This window comes from Mobula hypostoma, chromosome 2 (assembly GCF_963921235.1).
Source record: "Mobula hypostoma chromosome 2, sMobHyp1.1, whole genome shotgun sequence".
In the NCBI taxonomy this organism is placed as follows: domain Eukaryota; kingdom Metazoa; phylum Chordata; class Chondrichthyes; order Myliobatiformes; family Myliobatidae; genus Mobula; species Mobula hypostoma.
The window spans coordinates 171,746,299-171,764,111 of NC_086098.1; the positions used below are offsets into that span (position 1 = coordinate 171,746,299).

The following is a 17,813-nucleotide window of genomic DNA, read 5'->3' on the forward strand; positions in this document are numbered from 1 at the left end:
ACTACAGCTGTGAAGATCCCTGCTGCACCTGATGACCCCGTGATCTCCATCTCAGAGGCCGATGTTAGACTGTCATTAAAGAGAGTGAACCCTCGCAAGGCGGAAGGTCATGATGAAGTACATGGTAAGGTTCTGAAAACCTGTGCCAACCAACTAGCAGGAGTATTCAAGGACATTTTTCAACCTCTCACTGCTATTTTGCAGTTATTTTGTAAATAATACTATTCTTTGCATTTCTGGTCAGATGCTAACTGTATCTCATTGGCTTTGTATCTGTACTCGGCACAATGACAATAAAGTTGAATCTAAGCTAATCTAATCTACAAGCAGAAGTTCTCACTTACTTCAAAAAGGCAACAATTATACCAGTGCCTAAGAAGAATAGTGTGGGTTGCCTTAATGACTATCGCCCTTAGTGCTCACATCAACAGTGATGAAATGTTTTGAGAGGTTGGCCATGACTAGACTGAACTCCTGCATCAGCAAGGACCTGGACCCATTGCAATTTGCCTATCGCCACAATAGATCAATGGCAGACGCAATCTCAATGGCTCTCCACATGACTTTTGACCACCTAGACAACACAAACACCTATATCAGGATGCTGTTCATGGACTATAGCTCAACATTTAATACCATCATTCCCACAATCTTGTTTGAGAAGTTGCAGAACCTGGGCCTCTGTACCTCCCTCTGCAACTGGATCCTCGACTTCCTAAATGGAAGACCACAGTCTGTGCGGATTGGTAATAACGTATCCTCCTCGCTGATGATCAACACTGGCGCACCTCAGGGGTGTGTGCTTAGCCCACTGCTCTACTCTCTATGTACACATGACTGTGTGGCTAGGCATAGCTCAAATACCATCTATAAATTTGCTGACGATACAACCATTGTTGGTAGAATCTCAGGTGGTGACGAGAGGGTGTACAGGAGTGAGATATGCCAACTAGTGGAGTGGTGCCACAGCAACAACCTGGCACAACATCAGTAAGACAAAAGAGCTGATTGCGGACTTCAGGAAGGGTAAAACGAAGGAACACATACCAATCCTCATAGAAGGATCAGAAGTGGAGAGAGTGAGCAGCTTCAAATCCCTCGGTGTCAAGATCTGAAATTCTAACCTGGTCCCAACATATCGATGTAGTTACAAAGAAGGCAAGACAGCAGCTATACTAGAGATTTGGCATGTCAACAAATACACTCAAAAACTTCTATAGTTGTACCTTGGAGAGCATTCTGACAGGCTGCATCACTGTCTGGTATGGAGGGGCTACTGCACAGGACCAGAAGAAGCTGCAGAAGGTTGTAAATCTAGTCAGCTCCATCTTGGGTACTAGCCTACAAAGTACCCAGGACATCTTTAGGGAGCGGTGTCTCAGAAAGGCTGCGTCCATTATTAAGGACCTCCAGCACCCAAGACATGCCCTTTTCTCACTATTACCATCAGGCAGGAGGTACAGAAGCCTGAAGGCACACACTCAGCGATTCAGGAACAGCTTCTTCCCCTCTGCCATCCCATTCCTAAATGGACATTGAAGCTTTGGACACTACCTCACTTTTTTAATATACAGTATTTCTGTTTTTGAACATTTTAAAAACCTCTTCAATATATGTAATTGATTTACTTGTTTATTTTTTTTTCTCTCTCCGCTAGATTATATAATGCATTGAACTGCTGCTGCTAAATTAACAAATTTCACATTCCATGCTGGTGATAATAAACCCTGATTCTGATTCTGTTAGCTCACCAGCCTCTGGGCAGCCCAAAACAACAGGCAGGAGCCTTCCTGGGTTTGCTTGGTATTTCAATGCCTTTGTTTGGGTGCCTACACTCCCATTCCATGGGATCTGAATTACTTCATGAAAAGACTTCAGTCCAAGTGAAATCTCAGGCCACAATATTTGTTTGTCATCCAGTGTAGTCACATCAGCCAACCTTTGCATGTATTTGCATTTCCTTATCTTCACAGATCTAAATTTGTTTCTGTTTGGGCTTTATTTGCATGTGTATCAGGGTATGTGTGAGAATGTCTTTCTGTGTCAGCTTGTGCAGCCATGGGCATGTGCCCCAGTGTGGCTTGGTAGCATAAATGCTTTGCAACGCCAACAGTCAGAGATCAGGGTTCAGTTCTCGCCACGGTCTATAAGCAGTTTGTATGTTCTCCCCATGACCGTATGTCACCGTGTTCTTTTGATTGACTGTTAATGAACAAAATCAGCACATACACCGAGTACAGGTAATAGACAATGTTTTCGATGATTGAATCCTCCAAATCTTCATTTTCAGTTCATAACTATTAGGAACTAATACACAATTTTATAGTACTGTAGTAGTGTTCTAATTTGTTCTGTATTTCATTTAAATGCATTATTTGTTACTCAGTTAAACTCTAGTTTTTCCTTTTTATACCTTTTTAACTATTTCCATGAAACTTCAGCTAATTGGTGCAGCCACTCTATTGGCCCTAAAGGTATTGGTCCCAATGCAACCACAATCCACTGTATTTTTAAAGTGTCAGTAGAAGAGATTGCCTTGTCAGTTTCCAAAGCAAATCTCATAGGTGCCTCCCACTGTGAAGGATATGATATTTGTTTGATTACTGAGGAAGGAAGTTACATGTAAATAGTTCTGTTTTGAAGGCTGGTTGACTTTTGAATGAACTAGATCCTCCCTTTGTTCCATAAGTCCTGGAAAATATTTGCATTTCTGCAACTAACCTACCTATCTTGAAGAAAATGCTTCAAAAGCTTATAGGGGAATTTGTATGATCAGAATTTTTGTAAGTCAAGCCTTCCACAGCGTGGGGAAAACCCATCTATTGCCCATTCTGTTGTGCTCTGTACACCTGAGTATTGAACATTGCCCAGCCAGGCTTAGGAGCTCGGTGCTGTGACACACCTAGCTGGTAGCAACTGTTTTATGTTAGTGTTAATGGCAAAGAGGACATACAAAGTGATCCAAACATGCGATTTTACATGCAATTTCCCCAATGCTGAGGTAACACAGTTAGCAACTGAATCCTAATCATAATACATGTATGCATTCTGACCTGTGAGCCACAGCTGGCACTTTGTGGTATGAACTCCTAGAACACATCCCATTGCCCTCCCTATCAGCTGCTGATACTTGGCACTTGATTGGTTGACGATTCGACCATGAGGGTTTCAGAACCTGATCCCTGAACTAGACCTAGCAGTGTCAGGCCAGATGATCGGCTCACCAGCGGGATTCAACGATTGAAGGGAATTAAGTAGGCATGTTGTTTATCAGAATCAGAATCAGGTATCACTGACAGTTATCACAAAAGTTGTTGTTTTGTGGCAGCAGTACAATGCAACACATAAAATGTACTATAAGTCACAATAAGAAATATATCATCATCATCATCATCATCAAGTGCCATATCGTGTGACATGGGCGATCATGGTCTCCCATCTGTCTTCAATCTGGAAAATTCAAATAAGCTCTCCAGAACTTTTGCCTGTCCATCCCTCGATGTAACTCATGAATGGCATGTGCTGTCACCACGACTTGTTCTTCCAACAGTTTCTCCCATCACTGCAAGATGTTTGAGTACATGTCCCAGAAATTCCAGCTGCCTTTTTCTGATTGATGATGTCAGCCTCTCTTCTTATTCCGGCTTTTTGCAACACTTCCTCATCTGTCCTTCCACAATATTTTCATCATTCTTCTCAAAAACCACACTTCTGCAGCTTCGAGCTTTCCCTCACTTTGCTTTGATGTTGCCTAACATTTGCTTCCATCTGTTAGTGTGGAATGAACGCAGCACCACAACAGTCTCAGCTTCGTACCCGTAGAAATTATGTTATTCTTTAGTATCTTGCTCAAACTCTTGAACGTGCATTTAGCAAACTAATCCTTCTAAAAATATATATTGTACATAAAAATAAATAAGTAGTCTAAAAGAAAACAAAAATATTGAGGTAATGCTCATAAGTTCATTGTTCATTCAGAAATCTGATGGCAGAGAAGAAGAAGCTGTTCCTAAAATGTTGAGGGTGTGTCTTCAGGCTCCTGAATTCCTCTTGGATGGTAGTAATGAGAAGAGAGCACGTCCTGGGTGATGAGGGTCCTTCGTGATGGCCACCACCTTCTTAGGCGTCATCTGTTGAAGGTGTTCTCAATGGTGGGGAGACTGGTGCCCGTGATGAATGGCTAGGTTTTCAACCCTCTGTATCTTTCCTCGATCCTGTGCATTGGTGGTGATACCAGGCGGTGATGCAACCAGTCAGAATGTTCTCCACTGTATACCCGTAGAAATTTGCGAGAGTGTTTGTTGAGATACTGTACGTCCTTCATGATTTTGTAAACTTTTATCGGGCCTCGCCTCAGCTTTCAGAAGACAAAATAAAAAGTGTCTGTTCGGTGTGTTGTTGTAACCATGCCTCTTTCCCTCCTCTTGTCCCCAGGGTACATCCACAGTTACATCAGCCCATCTGTGTACGAGAACGGAGCAGAGAGGCAGAGTGGTCTCGGGACCCCCGACCCTGTCTATACCAAAGTCAACGAGGTGTATGGAGACCCCGAGGGGCTGGAGCCCGACAGCCCGCAGTCGGGGCTCACCACCGGCTACTTCAGCGGGGAGGCGGCGGCAGTCAGCGAGGGCTACAGCATGGACGCCTTCTTCATCACGGACGGCCGGTCGCGGAAGCGTCCCGAGAGCGTGCCGCGGGAGCGCGCCCAGCGCCACACGTGCAGCGAGTGCGGCAAGACGTACGCCACCTCGTCCAACCTGAGCCGCCACAAGCAGACCCACCGCAGCCTGGACAGCAAGCTGGCCCGCAAGTGCCCCACCTGCTCCAAGGTCTACGTCTCCATGCCCGCTCTGGCAATGCACGTCCTCACCCACGACCTCAAGCACAAGTGCGAGACGTGCGGCAAAGCCTTCAGAGATGATAGAAGGGCATCCATCTCTAAAATACATTACACAAAATTGTGTAAGTGGACTTGCTTTTAAAATAAGGAAGCAATCAAAAGCCATTCACAGTAACACCAGTCAAGCAAGATTTGATGCTGAGTTGAATGAGGAAACATGAACCAAAAGCTCGGCCAAAGGGGCAGCACAGATGGAAGAACTGAAAAGAAGAAGGCATTGAATGGTTTTGGGAGGCAATTCCAGAGGCTGTCCCCAAGGCGGTTGTGGTGGGCAAAAAACCAATGCGTTAAGAAGGTGGCATCCATCATTAAGAGCCCTCACCACCTACGGCATGCCCTTTTCTCATTTTGACCTTCTGGGAAGAGGATCGAAAGCCTGAAGACACACCCTCAACATTTTAGAAACAATTTCTTCCCCTCCACCATCAGATTTCTTAACGATCCATGTATCCATAAACACCACCTCACTATTTTGTTTCCTTTTTTGCATCACTTATTAAAAAATATTTTTATTGTGAATGAATGAATAGCCCTTAACTCGGCAGTGGAGTTATTGGGGCACCATCTTTTGATGGTGTTTCCATAGCAAGCTATTCTTGCCTTTACGAGGCCGAGTTGCTAGCTCGACACTCGACCCGACCTGGATTCGAACCCAGGAACCTTCGCTCTGGAGTCCGGCGCTGATATCATTGCGCCACCAAGCAGGACTATTTATTGTAATTTATAGTAATTTTCTTTATAGATTGCACTACAAATTTCACAATGTGCGATATTGATAATAAACCTGATTAGAAACATAGAAACATAGAAAATAGGTGCAGGAGTAGGCCATTCGGCCCTTCGAGCCTGGAGGAGATTGGAGTTGAGTCTGTGAATGTGCTTAAAATTAAGTTTAGGAAGTGTAGATTTGCCGGATCAGGAGCCAGGATAGGTCAGTGAGAACAGGATCAATGGACCAATGGCATTTGCTGTAAGTTAGGATGTGGCGATGGGGCCAGGGAGGTTCTCTTATGTTTGTAAGAATTAGAAAACTAGAACCAGAATTCTCCAGCAGATAAGTCACATGACTGAGGTTTTCAGCAGCAGATGGACTGAGGCTATGGCCAAGGGGAGTGATGTTACTGAGGTAGGCAAGGTTGTAACTTCATCTCACAATCATAATGTCTTATTAGGAAAGGAAACCCACCTTTCTTACTTGACCTGGACATGTAACTCCCATTCCACTAGTGTGGCAGAACCTGAAATACCTTTCTTCCCTGGCCTGGGTCTACAGGTAACTTCCTTCCTTACCTGCTCTGAATCTACATGCAACCTGCCTTCCTTACCTGCTCTGGGTCTACATGTAACCTGTCTTTCTCAGTTGCTCTGAATCTACATGTAACCTGTCTTTCTTCCCTGGCCTGGGTCTACATGTAACCTGTCTTTCTCAGTTGTTCTGGGTCTACATGTAACCTGTCTTTCTTACCTGGCCTGGATCTACCTGTAACCTGTCTTTCTTACCTGGCCTGGGTCTACATGTAACCTGTCTTTCTCAGTTGTTCTGGGTCTACATGTAACCTGTCTTTCCTCCCTGGCCTGGGTCTACATATAACCTGTCTTTCTCAGTTGTTCTGGGTCTACATGTAACCTGTCTTTCTTACCTAGTCTGGGTCTACATGTAACCTGTCTTTCTCAGTTGTTCTGGGTCTACATGTAACCTGTCTTTCTTACCTAGCCTGGGTCTACATGTAACCTGTCTTTCTCAGTTGTTCTGGGTCTACATGTAACCTGTCTTTCTTACCTAGCCTGGGTCTACATGTAACCTGTCTTTCCTCCCTGGCCTGGGTCTACATGTAACCTGTCTTTCCTCCCTGGCCTGGGTCTACATATAACCTGTCTTTCTCAGTTGTTCTGGGTCTACATGTAACCTGTCTTTCTTACCTAGTCTGGGTCTACATGTAACCTGTCTTTCTCAGTTGTTCTGGGTCTACATGTAACCTGTCTTTCTTACCTAGCCTGGGTCTACATGTAACCTGTCTTTCTCAGTTGTTCTGGGTCTACATGTAACCTGTCTTTCCTCCCTGGCCTGGGTCTACATGTAACCTGTCTTTCTTCCCTGCCCTGGGTCTACATGTCACCTGCCTTTCTTATCTGCCCTGGGTCTACATGTAACTCCTGCTCCACGGCAGTGTGGCAGATCCTTAAATGCCTTTTTCATTTGCCCCAGTGATTACACCAAACCAGGGGCAGCGTCTAAAGAAAGTGCCTCGGGGCACAGATGAACAAACCACAATTGCTGACATTTTGAGAATGTCCATAGGTAATTATTAAAATGATAACACATGTATCTCTCTCAGAAGGAAAGGGGCTTCTAATTCCAATGCCCATCTTACAGTAAGTGATGAAGAAGCAATACACAAGTCATAGCCAATATTCATGACCAAGTTGGAATGGATAAAACTAAAATGCAAAAGGGCAGGTTGTTGACAGGCACTCTGTGTCTACCAGCCTGATAAACTTGCACTGTGAAAGTTGAGGCAGTCACGCAGCCTGCTAACTGCACATGATATCCAGTTTATAAATGTTATTTAATTATCTGAAATATTTTGAAGGCATTTCCAACATTATAAACCCAGAAAATTACCTCTTTAAACCAATGCAGATTTTCATCTGTAGTCAATGAACAGGGTGAAATGTTATGTTCAGATTGTTACTGAATTCTTTATAATTCACACTTGATAATTTCACAGTGCTTGAGGGTTTCCTATGAACGGAGATAATGAGATAGCCAGGGCCATCATATTTTCTTAACCTTTCTGACTCTGGATTCTCCATTTCACACATCTCAGAGATTTCTGGGCAGCTGTCTGATGCTTCCACCTTTGAATGCTTCACCGAAAGCCAAACTATCAAGGTTATTAACAGCAAGATGGCCAAGGAGCAGAAGAGTCTTTTTTCCTACTGTTTTTATTTTAGACCATGAGACTTAGAAGCAGAATTATGCCATTCGGCCAGTTGAGACTGTTCCGCCATTCCTTCATGGCTGATTTATTTTCTTTTGCACCTTCATTCTCCTGCCTTCTCCCCATAACCTTTGACACCCTTATTAATCAATAACCTATCACCCTCTACTTTAAATATACCCAATGATTTGGCCTCCACAGCTGCCTGTGGCAATGAATTCCACAGATTCACCACCCACTGGCTGAAGAAATCCCTCCTCATCTCTGTTCTTAAGAGATGTCCTTCTACTCTGAGGCTTTCCCCCTGATCCTAGACTCCCCACTATGGGAAACATTTTCTCCACATCCGCTCTATCTGGGACTTCCACAATTTAATACTTTTTAATGAGATCCCTTCTAAATTCCAGCAAGTACAGGCCCAGAGCCATCAAATGCCCCTCACACGTTAATCCTTTCATTCCCAGGATCATTCTCACGAACCTCCTCTGGACCCTCCCCAATGCCAGCACATCCTTCCTTGATATGGTGCCCAAAACTGCTCACAATAAACTTTGTTGATGAGGAAGTGGTTGTGGTAGGCACTGTACATTAACAACATTTAAAATATACTTGGTCAGATACATGCTTAGCGGGATCTGGGCCAAGCAGAGGCAAATTTGACTAGCTTAGATAGGGATCTTAGTTGCCGTGGATGAGTTGGCCTGAAGGACCCATTCATGGTCAATATAATGGTGTTATTGTATTGCATGGTGGCCTCCTCTACATTGGTGAGACTTGATGTAAATTGAGGGTCCACCTTGTCAAGCACCTCTGCTCCATCTGCCAAAAGCAAAATTTCCTTGTGGTCAACCATTTTAAGTTCAATCCTCATTCATGTTCTGACCTATCAGTCCCGATCTCCTCTCTGCCATGATGAGGCCACTCTCAGGGTAGCAGCACCTCATATTCCTTCCAGGTAGCCTCCAACCTGATGGATTGAACATCAATTTCTCCAACTTCCGGTAGTTTTTTTTTTCTTCCACTGACCCTTCCCTCTTCTTCTATTCTCTACTTCTCCTCACCTGCCTATCACCTCCCCCTGCTGCCCTTTCTTTGTCCATTTCTCCCCTGGTCCCCTCTCCTCTCCTATCAGATTCCTTCTTCGCTAGCTCTTTAATTTTCCCATATATCTGGCGTCACCTATCACCTTCTAACTAGTCCTCCTCCCCCACCCACTTTTTTTTTATTCTGGCATCCTCCCCCTTCCTTTCTAGTCCTGAAGAAGGGTATCAGCCCAAAATGTCAACTGTTTATTCACTTCCGTAGATGCTGCCCGGTCTGCTGAGATTCTTCAACATTTTGTGCTTGTTGCTCTGGATTTCCAGCATCTACAGAATCTCTTGTGTTTACCATAGTGTTGACTAATACCTTTAACACCACATTTACATTGCCTCTGGCAGTGATACACCATTTCATTGTTTGGGGGTTTCCCCACCTGACTCAGGCCCTCCAAGCATGGCAGCAGAAGGAGCCGCGATTGTGGTCCTTCACCACAAGGTTGCACCAAGCTTCAGTGCATCCCTCATCATGTACTGTACCTTTGTAGCCTGGGACATGCCAATCGGCAGCATTCCCTGATGGTCTTCTTACTGCACCGGAAGACCAGCTAGTTTGGGGCAGACCAAACGGGTATTGATGATCTTCTGGTGGCAATTGATGCCTGGTTTGGTGTGCATCCTTATGAACAACCTGTCGATTAGAGAGTGCTTTGTTCCACTGCTGCTGGGGATGAACCAAGCAAAGGACCCTTACATCCTTCGCCATACTCCATTAGCTTAACGTCCATTTAGTTGGAGGGATGTCAGTTTAGAATGGAGATGATGAGGAATTTCTTTAGCCAGAGAGTGGAGAATCTGTGGAATTTGTTGCTATTGGCGGCTGTGGAGGCCAAGTCATTGGATATATTTAAGGCAGAGGTTGATAGATGCTTGATTGGTCAGGGCATGAAGGGCTACAGAGAGAAGGCAGAAAATTGGGGCTGAGAGGAAAATTGGATCAGCCATGATGAAATGGCGGAGCAGACTCAATGGGTCAAATGGCCTCATTTTGTTCCTGTATCTTACGGTCTTATGGTCTAAACCACAGTATGCAAGGAGGTAGCTGACCATTTTCTCTCCACCATGGCCATCTATTCATTCACATAGCTGACATGGTCACATTTTTCAATAATAGCTGTTGGCTCATTTCAGAGAGTGCTTAAAAAACCACCCACATTCAAAGTTCAAAGTAAGTTTATTATCAAAGCATATATATGTCACCATATATTGTACTACCCTGAGATTCATTTTCTTGCAGACTTCACAATAGGTAAGAAGAAAGAGAATTAATAACAAACCAAGATGGACGAGCAACCAATGTACAAAGAAGACAAACTTTTAAAAAACAGTAAGAATAATTAATTAATTAATTAATTAATTAATTAGCTAGATAGATAGATAAGTAAATAATATTGAAAATGTGAGTTGTAAAGTTGTAGAGTTCTTGAAAGTGAATCCATAGGTTATGGAATCAGTTCAATGTTGAGGTGAGTGAAGTTCTCTATGCTGGTTTAGCATGGACTTCTAGGTGACACAGGGTAAGGCCAACAGATTGCCTTCCCTGGAAGACAAGATGGGTCTTCATAACAATCCACTTGTGAAACACACAAAGAATACCAAAGGAACTCAACAGCTCAGGCAATATCTATGGAGGTGAATGAACAGTTGATGGTTCAGGCCAAGACCCTTCATCAGGACTGGAAAGGAAGGGAGCAGAAGCCAGAATAAGAAAGTTGGGGGGGGTGGGGGGGTGGGGGGGTGTGGAGGGGAGGAATGCGAGCTGGCAGGTGATAGGTGAGATCAGGTGAGGAGGAAGATGGGTGGGTGGATTGATGGATGGACGAAGTGAAGATCCAGGAGATGATAGGTGGAAGAGTTAATGTGCAGAAGGAATCTGATAGGAGAGGAGAATTGTTGTTCGTCCATCGTCGATGTCGATGAGGACCTCGACACCAGATGGTGTCAAGACTAGCGCATGATTTGGATTTAAGTGAGGGAGAGTTGCATAGCGTCAGCCTCACTCTCTCTTCCCAGTTCCCATCTGGATCCAGTGCAAGACAGAGTCAAGATGGCTGGAGATGGGACTAGGTGCAGTGGATGACTAGAACTTCTTCTGTGTCTTGTCCTGCTCTACACATTCCACAATGCTTGCAAAGACCACCTTCTTGACCGTTGAACCTTCCATTGGTCTCGTCCGCTCAATCCGCCGGAGTCTGTCTTCACATGCTGGGATACACAACTCCTTATCACACCGAGAGTTTGAGACCCGTTGGCTACCCTCACCTGGTTTAGCCGGCTTGTCGAAGCTGTTGCCCGGGGTGTGGCCACTGTCGCATGCAAACAGCTACGGGGAGCCACAGGTGAGAGCTGAGTGCCAGGTGGGAATCAAAGGTGGACCAACCACCTTGAAAAGCACGCAACATATTCCCCCACCAGAGGTGCTACCCCTTCCTGACACCCCATACACCCCTGAGAGGAGAATAGAGCACAAGAGAAAGGGAAGGAAGAGGGGAACCAGTGGGAGGAGATGGGCAGGTGAGGAGAAGAGAAGGTTTAATAGAAGAGATGGACTGGGGAATGGAAAAAAAAGGGGGAGAGGGGGAAACTACGAGAAATGGATGTTCATGTCAAGTTGTAGGCTAGCCCGATGTAGCATACTGTGTTGTCCCTCCAACATAATTGTGCCAGCTGAGGAAGCTATGGACAGCCATGTCAGAATGGAAATGAGAAATCAAATTGAAATGGGCAGCCACTGGGAAATTCAGCATTTTGGGGCAAACAGAGAGAAGGTGTTCTTCAAAGCATTCCACCAATTAACATTGGGCCTACATCACCATGGCCAATACTTATGTATTTAATGTCCTTACATCCCTGTCTGTGGTGGTTTGATTCAAACTCACATCTCTGAATGAATAGTCTGGACTTCTAGACAGCCAGAAATCTAATGAGTATTGGAATTGTTCCCATATATCCACAGGCTTTGTCTCTCGTAATTGTTAGAGTGCATCTATTTCTGAAATCTGCTTCTGAACTTGCAAGTGAGTGTGTTAAATAAAGTGAAATATGCAGGGGACTCTACAGAGTAGAACTTAAGAAAACCCATGAATGAACTTCAAATGGGAGCTTTAATGCAGATAAATGTAAGTTTAGCTGACAAGCTAGAATAGAAGACTTTAAGACATTGGAGCAGGATTAGGCCATTCAGCCCATCGAGTCTGCTCCACCATTCCATCATGGCTGATTTATTATCCCTCTCGCCCCCATTCTCTTGCCTTCTCCCCATAACCTTTGACACCCTACTAATCAAGGACCTATCAGCTTCCACTTTAAATATATCCAATGACTTGGCCTCCACAGCCATCTGTGAATTCCACAGATTCATCATCCTCTGGCTAAAGAAGTTCCTACTTGTCTATTTTAAATTGACACCCCTCTATTCTGAGACTGTGCCCTCTGGTCCAGGACTCCCACACCATAGGAAACATCCCCTCCACATCCACTCTATGCAGATTTTTCAATACTGTATTCGATAGGTTTCAAAGAGAACCCCCCCTCCTTCGCATAAAGGGTATCTTAAAGAAAGAAAGCAAGGCTGAGAGGTTTAGGAGAGAAATTACACTGCTATGCAGCTGAAAATTTGACCAGAGGACAATGGAAATTAGAGACCTGCAAGAGGTATGAATTGGGGGAGAGTGGATATTGCACAAGTTTGTGAGGCTGGACATAATTCCAGAGGTAGAGAGGGTGGAAGGCCAGAGAGACACTTGAAAACAAGGATTGTAAAGTTGGCACTTCCATTGTATCATGCATAATGGACTACACTGGCAGACCACAGTTTGTGTGGCTTCAGGGCTGTGTGTCAGACATGGGACAGAAATGGCTCTCTTCTTGTTTGCCCTGTATACCTCGGACTTTAGACACAACACTGAGTCATGCCATCTGCAGAGATTTTCTGATGACTCAGCAATAGTTGGGTGGATAAAGGGCGGACGGAAGAATGAATATGGCGGTCTAATGGAGGACTCTGTCAAACGGAGCAAGCTGAATCATCTGCAGCTCAACATCAGTAAGACAAAGGAGATGGCGAGCACTGTGAGGGTCATGTTTTTTGACTTCTCCAGTGCATTCAACACCATCCGCCCTGCTCTGCTGGGGGAGAAGCTGACAGCGATGCAGGTGGATGCTTTCCTGGTGTCATGGATTCTTGATTACCTGACTGGCAGACCACAGTACGTGTGCTTGCAACACTGTGTGTCCGACAGAGTGATCAGCAGCACTGGGGCTCCACAGGGAACTGTCTTGTCTCCCTTTCTCTTCACCATTTACACCTCGGACTTCAACTACTGCACAGAGTCTTGTCATCTTCAGAAGTTTTCGGATGACTCTGCCATAGTTGGATGCATCAGCAGGGGAGATGAGGCTGAGTACAGGGCTACGGTAGGAAACTTTGTCACATGGTATGAGCAGAATTATCTGCAGTTTAATGTGAAAAAGACTAAGGAGCTGGTGGTAGATCTGAGGAGAGCTAAGGTACCGGTGACCCCTGTTTCCATCCAGGGGGTCAGTGTGGACATGGTGGAGGATTACAAATACCTGGGGATACGAATTGACAATAAACTGGACTGGTCTAAGAACACTGAGGCTGTCTACAAGAAGGGTCAGAGCCATCTCTATTTCCTGAGGAGACTGAGGTCCTTTAACATCTGCCAGACGATGCTGAGGATGTTCTACGCGTCTGTGGTGGCCAGTGCGATCATGTTTGCTGTTGTGTGCTGGGGCAGCAGGCTGAGGGTAGCAGACACCAAAAGAATCAACAAACTCATTCGTAAGGCCAGTGATGTTGTAGGGATGGAACTGGACTCTCTGACGGTGGTGTCTGAAAAGAGGATGCTGTCCAAGTTGCATGCCATCTTGGTCAATGTCTCCCATCCACTATATAATGTACTGGTTGGGCACAGGAGTACGTTCAGCCAGAGACTCATTCCACCGAGATGCAACACTGAGCGTCATAGGAAGTCATTCCAGCCTGTGGCCATCAAACTTTACAACTCCTCCCTTGGAGGGTCAGACACCCTGAGCCGATAGGCTGGTCCTGGACTTATTTCATAATTTACTGGCATAATTTACATATTACTATTTAACTATTTATGGTTCTATTACTATTTATTATTTATGGTGCAACTGTAACGAAAACCAATTTCCCCCGGGATCAATAAAGAATCACTATGACTATGGTGATGGTCTTTAGGAAAACTAAGTCTGCACTGCTCCCCGTTACTATTGATGGTGAACATGTGGATGTGGTGAGGACCTACATGTATCTGTAGTCCGTAAACCAGCAGGGTTGGTCGGTACCATCTGAGGGGAATAATGCTCATAGTGATTTTTGGCAGGGTATACACCTCTAGAGTTAGAAAATATGTGATAGCATTGCACCAGTGTACTATCATGCATTTTATAACACTACTCTAAAATAAGCATTTCTGAAAAGTGGCCAATATAAAGTACAATATATATATTCAACCTAGTGGTATTTTGTCATCAGTGATCCCTCAACATTGAAATTTGTCACAATGATAGCTGAATTCAAGCACTTTTCATCAAAGGTTGTTATAAAATTCTACATTGAAAACTATGTCATTGGTGGCACTCGCAGTACAGTGCCCAATTTCAGTAGAGTGAATCATTTCATTTTTAGAAAAATATTTGTCTATTTATTTTGGAAAAGTCAGTAAAACGCTAGGACACATATAATCACATGGATTTGTGGAGAATTTAGTCAGGAATTCAAATAAGTAATCTCTTTTTGTATATTTTCCATATTAACATCAGTACAGCAAAAAATGTTACCCCACCCCCCAAAAGGTAAAAACCTCATTTGGAGAGATTTCTGGAGTTTTATCAATGTCATGATATTTTCCATATTGTTGTATCAAATCAAAACAATCTTAAGCTTTTGTCATAGCATATAGAATTACAGTACAATAATTCAAATGTGGGGTTCCACACGGCCATAACCTCGGCCACATTTGGTTGTAAAATGAATATGTTTAATCAAAGACTGCTTTCCATACTTTCATAACCTATTAATAATCATAATAATTTTCCAAGTCTTCCACATCTTCATCTGAACTTCCCACAGTCTCTGAGGTGGATGCCTGGTTCTCACAGTCTGCCAGTCTAAACATGTCAGCACACCTGAGGCCATTTGCAACACTCATACATCTTGGGAGTGAACATATTTTTGGACAGTTACAGGCCGGTAGATCCAGGACGGCATCAGGTGCTGGCTGGCCTTCCATCCAGTGCACCACCAACTGTTCAGCTTCTCTCTCCATCTTCCATCCTCTGCCAACAGGGCTTGGCACTTGTGGGTCTTTCTCCAAACATCTTCTCCATATACCAGCCTGGTAGTTGGCTTGCTGTCCCCCTCACGAGAGGCGCGCAGAAGCCCAAGTACTATGTTCTCTACCATGTCAACGTATGATATCCAGAATGCGGATAGCTCTCCATTGTTGTGATGGAGGTGTTCCAGAAAGTCTGACAACAGGGTTATCAGCTCAGCTAAGAGTGGACTTTGCAGCAGGTTGTTCAACTTCTGTTGGTTCAAGTCACTGGCCATGTTGTTCACATGGTCTAAGAATGATATGATCATCCCACTCCTCTCTGGAACGTTGTCCTCGACCCACAGTGTGAACTCTGCCCATGCGAGTCTCATCAGTACTTGTGGACCCTGACAGCACGATTGTAGTGTTTACCATCAAGGACCCCATTGATGGGCCCCTCTGGGACAATTCCAGCTTCTATGCATACATCCTTTAGAGTAGACCAGCATCCCGAAATCACTGTCCTAGGATGGCTTAGGCATTACATATGGTATGGAATGTCCCCATCCTGAGAAGAATGTTGGAGAAGCGACCTTTGTGGTTCCAGGCAATTTCAGTGGCTTTTACAGAGTGCTTGATCCATGACTACCACAATTGTTTCTAGATGACGTTCCTTCCTGATTAGCTCTGATTGATTCAGGATTTCAAATACTGTGGTCAACTCTGTGGCTGGTGAATTGATGGTTGGCAGATACCCAACAATATCTTGTGAAATTGGTTCTTGGTCCCTGGTGCTGATATTAAAACCAGTCCAGCTTGGGATTGTCTAATTCTCTGGATCTGTTGGCCTTGCAGGTGTCCACACCAGGTTCTTCTTGCAGGCAAGAAGAGCAGCTTCCTTGGTTTCATGGACACGGTGTTCCCTGGTTGGGAGAGGCTGTGGGCCCACATGTGCACCTGCTACATATACTTCCAGTTCTTGGTCCTCAATGGTGACTGACCTCTGCTTCAGTTTCTCAATGTGTGGAAACTCACCTCTTGGCAGATGTGGTCCATAGACATTGGCCTATGTGATGTACCCTTTCCAGTGAGAGTTTTCTCGAGTCTATCGATATTGTCCCATGCAAGATTGGTGAAGACATGAGGCTTGATGGAGGCTGGAAGTACAACTCTCCAGTTGGAGGCTGTTGCTAGCTTTTGGAGACACAGAGCAGTGTCATTCTCTTCAAGTTGGGAGTAAGACAACCCATGCCCAAGCCTGTTCAGTGTTTGGATGAGCTCTGAGTTACCCGTCAGTGTTTTTACTGCATAAGGAAGGAGAAGGTGCTTCGGTGGTTTACGTTGACTACATGCTACCACCGCTGCAATGCTATCACATATTTTCTAGCACTAGGGGTGTATACCTTGCCAAAAATCACTGTTAGAATTATTCCCCCCAGATGGTACCGTGGCCCAAATTTGGAGTCCTGGCTCACAGACTACTGGGGGTGCACCTGGATGACAGACTTGAGTGGAGCACCAACACAGAGGCTGTGTACAAGAAGGGCCAGAGTCGGTTCTACTTCCTGAGGAAACTGAGGTCCTTTGGAGTACGCAGGCCTCTCCTTCACATGTTCTATCAATCTGTTGTCACCAATACAATTTTCCATGCAGTGGTGTGCTGGGGCAATGGCATCAACTCAGGTGATGCTGACAGGCTCAATAAACTGATTAGAAAGGCTGCCTTGTTATAGGAGTCAAACTGGACACACTGGAGGCTGTGGTAGAACAAAGAACCCTACGGAAAATCCTGGCCATTCTGGACAATGTTTCTCACTCTCTGCATGCCACCTTGGCTGAACAGAGGAGTACTTTTAGTAATAGACCAAAACAACTGCGCAGCTCCAAAGAGCGCTATATGAGGTCATTCTTACCCTCGGCCATTAGACTGTATAGTGAGTCAACTTATAGGCAGGGAAGTGATGACCCTCCTTCCTGCCAACCACTAAGCACATCCTTCCCTCCCCCCTCCTCTCTCTGCATTCCGCAGGGATCGCTCCCTACACAACTCCCTTGTCCATTCGTTCCCCCCATCCCTCCCCACTGATCTCCCTCCTGGCACTTATCCGTGTAAGCGGAACAAGTGCTACACATGCCCTTACACTTCCTCCCTCACTACCATTCAGGGCCCCAGACAGTCCTTCCAGGTGAGGCATCACTTCACCTGTGAGTCGGCTGGGGTGATATACTGCGTCTGGTGCTCCCGATGTGGCCTTTTATATACTGGCGAGACCCGACGCAGACTGGGAGACCGCTTTGCTGAACATCTATGCTCTGTCCGCCAGAGAAAGCAGGATCTCCCAGTGGCCACACATTTTAATTCCACATCCCATTCCCATTCTGATATGTCTATCCACGGCCTCCTCTACTGTAAAGATGAAGCCACACTCAGGCTGGAGGAACAACACCTTATATTCCATCTGGGTAGCCTCCAACCTGATGGCATGAACATTGACTTCTCTAACTTCCGCTAATGCCCCACCTCCCCCTCGTACCCCATCTGTTACTTATTTTTATACACACATTCTTT

General features: G+C 45.0%; 1 protein-coding gene across 1 annotated transcript; it reads left to right on the plus strand.

Moving 5' to 3' along the window:
- The first annotated feature begins 4,406 nt into the window (after positions 1 to 4,406).
- On the plus strand, positions 4,407 to 16,244 carry LOC134357736 (transcriptional repressor scratch 2-like). Its single transcript, XM_063069366.1, has 3 exons — positions 4,407 to 4,962; positions 6,128 to 6,173; positions 16,100 to 16,244. The coding sequence occupies exons 1-3, from the start codon at positions 4,407 to 4,409 to the stop codon at positions 16,242 to 16,244; spliced, it is 747 nt and encodes a 248-aa protein (XP_062925436.1).
- Positions 16,245 to 17,813: the final 1,569 nt, after the last annotated feature.